This window comes from Myotis lucifugus, unplaced genomic scaffold (genome assembly GCF_000147115.1).
Source record: "Myotis lucifugus unplaced genomic scaffold, Myoluc2.0 scaffold_3, whole genome shotgun sequence".
Lineage (NCBI taxonomy): Eukaryota > Metazoa > Chordata > Mammalia > Chiroptera > Vespertilionidae > Myotis > Myotis lucifugus.
In genome coordinates, this window is record NW_005871051.1 from 12,444,979 (window position 1) to 12,452,537 (window position 7,559).

General features: G+C 48.6%; 1 protein-coding gene and 1 pseudogene across 1 annotated transcript in view; both read right to left on the reverse strand.

Moving 5' to 3' along the window:
* Positions 1-2,317, reverse strand: part of ACADL (acyl-CoA dehydrogenase long chain) — a 35,186-nt gene extending 32,869 nt beyond the window's left edge. Inside the window, exon 1 of the mRNA XM_006082474.3 lies at positions 2,104-2,317. Coding sequence (XP_006082536.1) covers positions 2,104-2,180 — 77 coding nt within the window. The 5' untranslated portion in view covers positions 2,181-2,317. The remainder of the gene's footprint in view (positions 1-2,103) is intronic.
* Positions 2,318-4,751: 2,434 nt separating this feature from the next.
* LOC102436000 lies at positions 4,752-5,299 on the reverse strand (annotated as a pseudogene).
* Positions 5,300-7,559: the final 2,260 nt, after the last annotated feature.

Genomic DNA, 7,559 nt, shown 5'->3' on the forward strand with positions numbered 1-7,559 from the left:
GGGGGAGGGGGCCAATGGGAAAAAGAAAAAAAAGGGGGGTACATCTGTAATACTTTCAACAATAAAGATAAATTTAAAAAATGTGTGGGATACAACAGTGAGTAAAACAAAGATCCCTGTCTTCAGGCTTACTTTCTAGAAGGGGAGACTGAATAATAGTAAATGATCAATAAATGAAAGAAGCAAATTATATAATACTAGAGGCCCAGTGCATGAAATTCATGCACAGGGTGGGGGTTCTTTCAGCTTGGCCTGCAACCTCTCGCAATCTGGGACCCCTCGGGGGATGTCCGACTGCCGGTTTAGGCCCGATCCCTGAGGGAGTCGGACATCCCTCTGGCAATCCGGGACTGCTGGCTCCTAACTGCTTGCCTGCCTGCCTGCCTGATCACCCCTATCCACTCTGCCTGTCTACCTGATTGCCCCTAACCACTTGCCTGCCTGCCTGACCGCCCCTAACCACTTGCCTGCCTGCCTGATTGCCCCTAACTGCTCACCTGCCTCCCTGATCACTCCTAACCACCTCTGTCTTGGCCCCTGCCACAGCGGCTTTGTCCGGAAGTATGTCTGGAATGACGTCCGGAAGGTCTAATTAGCATATTATGCTTTTATTATTATAGATATTAGAAGGTAATAAGGGCTATGGAAAAGAAAAGTAGAGCAAGGGTCAGACTGCGTGTGTCTGGACAAGGCAAAAACAAAGGTTGCAGTGTGAAAGTGCAGTGAGGGTAAATTAGAAAAATAGATTTGAGCAAATGCTTAAAGATGCTAGATTTAGCCAAGTAGATTGTGGGCATAAAACAATGTTTGACCAAGAATAAAATTAGAGCAAAGGGTGAAGCAAGATGATATTTGATGGGTTCTTGATAGATCAAGGAGGCTAAGTGTGGATGGAGTGAACAGAGTGACCAGAGCAATAGATGAAGTCAGAGGTAACGGGACCAGGATATGCAGGACCCTTGCAGACCATTGTCATGTTGCATCAAATAGACTAAAAGTACTTGATCCCATAATTAAAAATGACTGGTTCCAATTTCTTTCTAGTAGAAATAAAATTGTAATGAGCCATATAGGTTTTCCTTATTTGGGATTTTTCCTGGGGAGGGGGGGGGGAAGGATGTGCTGAGATGAGGGAACTGTTGCTTTAGGACACTGAATCATTTGTTTAAATAATTAGTAAGTAAAAGAGCAGAATTTACATTCAAGTCTGTGTGGATCTTAAAATTTTTATTTCCCGTGCTATGTTAAGGAAACCTTTGGAATATATATATATATATTTTGGGGGAGGGGGTAATTTTTGAGTAAAATACACCAGGACACAGTAAAGTGAAAGAAGTGCCAGAGGGAATATGCAGAGGGAATAAATCAAAACATTAGGCAGCAAGTTAATTGGAACGTCCATTTCTTAAAGACCAAGGAACCTGTATTGCATACATTGGCCCCTGTTTCCCTAATTTATCTGTCCTAATAGCCTCCTGAACAGCGCATCCTCAGGGAATCCAGTTTATCCCATGAATGGGTTTTACGTGTCAGGCAGCGTCGGAAGCTTCTGATCTTATAATCACGACCTTAAGAGTCACAGAGCCACTTAGTCTCCACTAATTCCTCTGCGGTCTCGTGAATGAAAGCATTTGCTAGTCATCTCAGGTCGATATCCTTGTCTGATGGGGCCGTGGCCAGGAAGTCTTCCCGGAGAGGCTGGTGCAGGTCAGCGCTCTCTCCGGCCCTGAGAGTGCGAGTCCCGCCCGGGCTCACCGTGGGCCGTGGGCCGCCGCTGCAGCCGCGATTCTGAAGCCAAAGGTCGCAGCCCAAGTTCAGCGCCAGGGTGTGCGGGGCAAGGGGGTCCCCCGGACCCCGCGTGCGGTGCCCACCGCAGAACCTGAGCCGCCGGGATGGAGCGGGAGAGTGGGGGTTGCCGAACCCCCCTTTCGGCTTTCCCACGCTCAAGTGAGTGCCACCCTCTCCCGTCCCCACGCCCGGCCCGGCCCTGGGCCGTAGCTGCCACCCTCGCGCGCCGCCCGGTTCCTAGTCCCCAGGAAGGTGGGTGTCCCCGCCTGGACCCCAGAGCCTCCCGGCCCGGACGGCGGGACGGCGGGCACTCACCTCGCGGACCGCGGCGGACACGGAGCGCACCGGCCGCCCCACAAGCGCAGGGACCCACGGAGGAGGCGGGAGGCCATGGCTGGGACAGCGAAGAATGACTGGGGCGAAGGACGCGGCGAGCTGGCGGCCCGGCCCGGGGTGGGGCTGGGGGGCGGGGAGGACTGTCCGCGGCCCGTCCCACTGAGCAGCGCCGGGATCAGGGACCATGCGTCCGGGCGTCCTTCCTTCCGCGTCTGGAGGCTGCGGCCGGGATCCCCGAGGCCCCGTGGGCGGAGTTTGCGAGGTTGCAACAGGCGTTACAAGCAAAACGGTTTCTTTTCTCCGCAGCGTTCTTACTCGCTCTGAGCAGTTGTTCTTTTTGGAATTCTTGAACCGCTTTGAGACACGCGTGCAGCCAGACCCACACACAAACCCACAAAAGTTGCGTTTTGTTTTTGTCCACATTGAAAATTGCTTTACTCGCATAGACAACTATGCACAACTAGTTTAAAAGAACTGGGCCGTTATCATTTTTTTTTCTGGCAAAATTTAGTAACCACTTCCTCGGAAAAAAAAATTAAAATATGCTCAATATGCAAATAAACCTCTTTAGTTCCGTTCTCCGATAGTATTTGATTTGCATTCATGTCTTGCCATTTTCTCTTTCCTCAAGTTATCCAATACTGTTGGATAATCTACATTTAAATTGAATAAAGTTTGAGCAACTGACATTTATGGGGTTGGTTTTTTGATACTAGCACATCTCTGAACTTTAAAAAGTTTGCAGAGTGGATTTAAAGACTGTCAGGCCATTTTAATAATTAAGGACAATTATCAAGAGCCTGAAAGGGTGCAAGCGAAAAACAGAATTTGTGTTAGAAATTAAGAACTAGCCCTGGCCGGTTTGGCTCAGTGGATAGAGCGTCGGCCTGCGGACTGAAGGGTCCCAGGTTCGATTCCAGCCAAGGGCACATGCTGGGGTTGCGGGCTTGGTCCCCAGTGGGGGGCGTGCAGGAGGCAGGATTGATGATTCTCTCTCATCATTGATGTTTCTGTCTCTCTCTCCTTCTCCCTTCCTCTCTGAAACCAATAAAGAAATATATTTAAAAAAAAACTAACAACTAACCAAATGCAGGATATAAACAAGTGAAAAAAAAGAGTAAGATTCATTCCAAACAGTAGCATGTGATTATTGGTTGACAGGGGCTGCTCACGGCCCACCAGGCAGGCTTGCTAGAATTCTGGACCTGCTGGCTGGCCGTCCTAATAGCTCCACCACTGGGAATGTACGCCAGGGTATGTACTGGCTTCTTGGGACCAATGGGGATAATAAAATACTACTTAGTTGTGCCTCTGTGTGATCTGAGAATCCCTACAGCAGCTGCTCTTGTTGAATGAGAATATCTGATGACGAGGTCCAGGATTCTGTATAGTAAACATGTCTCACAGGTGATTTTTTTTTTTTTTGCAGGCCTAATGCATTCAGTTTATTTTTCTTGTATAAAAACACGTGGTGGCCAACGCTGGAGCCCGGGTCCTCTGCATGGAGACACTCCCATGGAGCTTGACTAGAAGGTCAGTGAATTCCTGACATGGAAACTTGGTCTCTATGGAGGTGTGTGAGTGACATAGATGCAGATCTTGGAGGTGGCACAAAAGGTGGCCTTGGCAAAGTTGCCCAAGGTGGCAGTGCAGCCTCCTTCATACCAGCCATCCTCGCCAGCTTATTGGGCCAAGGGGCCCAGATGATGACCAATGTGCCTGTGGGGGTAGGAATGAGGTGCACCAGCTCAGAGATGCAATGGCCTGTCACCTTGCCAGGGATGGCATAGGGAGTGTGAATCTTGATCTCCAGGAGCCTCGCCACCCAGCATCTATGGAGGGGAGGTATCATGGCCCCACACGGTGGTTACTATCTCTTTGGAGCACTTAACACCTAGACTAATATGGCCCTTATAGTTCCGGAGAGCAACAGTTGCCTTGAACTTGTTCCAGTGGCCAGCTCAGGTCTGCTTTTGCATGGGCCTAATCTTTTAAGATTTTGCCCCAATTGCCACATGTATGTATTTTTTTCGGTATCATTTGAGAATAAGTTGGATACATCATACCCCTTCCCCCCTAGAGTATGTTCCCAGGAACGAAGGAGTTCTCTTAATAACCATAGTACAGTTATCATGTATAGGTATTTAACCCCGATACAATATTCTTAAGTAATCTACAGCTCGTATTCCTATTTCGACAAATGTCCCAACGATACCCTTTTGTTATAATGAATTCAGTTAAAATAAAAAACAGAGACCAGCCTTGAAAAGTCCCTAGGAAGACAAAACCAGTTTAGTCATGCAAAGCTTAATTTAATCTAACAAAGCTTAAACTAACTTGAAAATCAGATGCAAAACTTGAACTATTTCCCAAGGTTGATGTGAAGTAACCACCGACCAATTCCTTATCATTTTTGAAAATTCTGATATTATAACTATGAAGAAGAAACAGTCACCATTTCCTCACTATGTAAGCTGCTTTATAACAGTATTTCCCTGAATCTTATTCCATGTTATGATGTGAGTGCGTCCGGTTCTGAGAACGGTCATTTTGGTGTGTGTGCAATAAACTTATACTGATTACTACTTGGGTGATTCACTGGTTTTACTCTGGCTATTTTTTTTTCCCCAGCGATAACACTTTATTTGAGGCATCAAGCAATATACTGAAAGAGGTGAGTCATGCGCAAGTAATGTCCTTATTTCCATAATTGTACATTTGATACTCTCTGCCCTCTTCAAGAGGGTGGGGAGTGAGCAAAGATGAGAAGCATATAGCTTTTATACAAAACCATATCTATGTAAGTGCTTGAGAAAGTCCGCTTTCAATTTAGTTTTTCCTTCTTTAAAAGGCATGTCGGTTTTATTTCGGAAAACTAAAATAAGCTAGTTCTGCCACTGAGGATAAAGTTTCTCCCCAGAGTTACTTATGAAATAATGCAGCTGCCTTTTTCTTTAAAGGGATTCTTGTCTTCTGGAATGCCTTTCACCAGAGGGTCCTCTCCAGAACGTTCTTCAATGTAGTTTTTTATTTCTTCAGAACATTTAGACACCTGTTGTCTCTGCAACGTCACTTCTTTGCGAAGTTGCTCCACTTCCATCTTCAGCTTTTCCTTTTCTGGCAAATCTTCAATGTGCAGGGCCAGCATCTTCACCCCAGAGCTGGGCCCAGGGACAGCTCTCTACTCTGGCTGTTTCTGAACTCTTGACAAGTGCAACTCTGGCATGGTTCCTACCAATTTTCTTTTTCATTCATGTCACTGACATTTTTGGAAGAGTAAACGCCAGGTATTTTTTTAAAACATATTTTATTGATTTTACAGAGAGGAAGGGAGAGGGATAGAGAGTTAGAAACATCGATGAGAGAGAAACATCAATCAGCTGCCCCCTGCACACCTCCCACTGGGGATGTGCCCACAACCAAGGTACATGCCCCTGACCGGAATCAAACCTGGGGACCTTTCAGTCTGCAGGCCGACACTCTATCCACTGAGCCAAACCGGTTAGGGCAAACGCCAGGTATTTTGAAGAAATGTTTGGTTGTCCTGGGGTTTCCTCATGCAGAATTGGTGCATAAGTAGCATGGCATCCCCCTCAGTACAATGCATTAGAATGTCCCTGAGGTTAGTTTGTCCTGTTCTTGGTGAGGTTAATTTGAACCTCCTTAATTTTAAGCCCTTAATTTGGTTAAAATAGTGCCCACCAGGTTGCTTCACTGTAGAGTTACTGTGTGTCAATTTGTGAAATAAGAACAAATATGCTTCTGAATGCAGAGTGATCTGAGCTAAAATGAAATGAAAGGTGTAGCAAACTACGCAGATAATTTAGGCAACTCACCTAGTGTTTCATGAATGCTTTGAACCATTTATATCTTTCTGGCAGCTTTTACCTGGGAGTTCTACAAGGCGTGCTTTTATTAACTGAAGTGTCAGTTAGGGGCCAGAGTAATTGGGAATGTTCCAGTTAGTACATGCTAACTTTAGGCATTGACAGAAGGGAAAGAAAGATAAGGACACTAGAGGAGGGTGGAACAAAATTATGAAATGGTTATAGAGAAGAGGGAAGGAAGGAAGGGAGGAAGGAAGGGAGGGAGGAAGGAAGGAAGGAAGATAAACCAGTCTAACTGAAGGATATGTGCTGGGAAGAAGTAGGAACTCAGGTTCACTATCAGGAATTCAGATTTATACATGAAATTACATGGGTTTGACTCCTGTCTGCTCCCTACTATCATCAGTTGCCATTGTTGGGATTAAGTGGGCTGGAGCTTATAAAGGGCATGGCACAGAAAAGTTTGCTGCACTGTCATTATTCAGTTACTAGAGGCCCGGTGCATGAGATTTGTGCATTGCAGGGGGGGCGGGGGGAGTCCTTCAGCCCGGCCTGCACCCTCTCATAGTCTCGGATCCCCGAGGCTTAAGTCGGCAGTCAAACATCCCTCTCACAGTCTGGGAGCCCTAACTCCTTACCACCTGCCTGCCTCAGAGGCGGGAGAGGCTCCCACCACCACCGCTGCACTCGCCAGCTGTGAGCTCGGCTTCTGGCTGAGCGGCGCTCCCTCTGTGGGAGCGCACTGACCACCAGGGGGCAGCTCCTGCATTGAGCGTCTACCCCCCTGGTGGTCAATGCGCGTCATAGCTACTGGTCATTCTGCCATTCAATTTGCATATTAGGGTTTTATTATATAAGACTAGAGGCCCGGTGCACAAAAATTTGTGCCCTCGGGGGGGGGGGGGGAGGGAGGGTCCCTCAGCCCGGCCTGTGCCCTCTCGAAGTCTGGAACCCCTCGGGAGATAACGACCTGCTGGCTTAGGCCTGCTCCCAGGTGGCAGAGGGCAGGCCCAATCCCTAGGTGCAGCCCCTGGTCGGGCTCAGAGCAGGGCTGATTGGGGAGTTGGGGCGCCCCCTGTCATGCACAGAGCAGGCGGATTGGGAGGTTGTGGCCCCCCCCCCTGTCACACACAGAGCCGCGGGGGATCAGGGGGTTTGGGCGCTGCCCCTGGTCACGCTGATCCCGGGGCTGGAAGGCATATTACCCTTTTACTATATAGGAAAGAGGCTTGGAACACGGGGGGGGGCGGGCTGGTTTGCCCCTGAGGGGTGTCTGGAATCAGGGTGGGGGTCCTGCTTGGGTCCCTGGCCGGCCTAGATAAGGGCTGATGGCTGTTTTGCAGCTGGCCACACCCCCTTCAGGGGGGGGGCCCCCACTGGGGGGCCTGGTTAGCCTGGGGTGGAGGGGATGATGGGTTGTTTGGAGGCTGGCCCCCCCTCCTTCGGGGGGGGGGTCCCCACTGGGGTTTCTTGGCCAGTCTGGTTGAGGGGCTGAGGGCTGGTTTTCAGGTTGGCGGGGGAATTGAAGCTCCCACCGGCTCCTTTTTTTCTTTTTCTTTTTTATTCGGGCCAGGTTTAACTCTGAGGCTTGGTTCCAGCTCTGAGCTT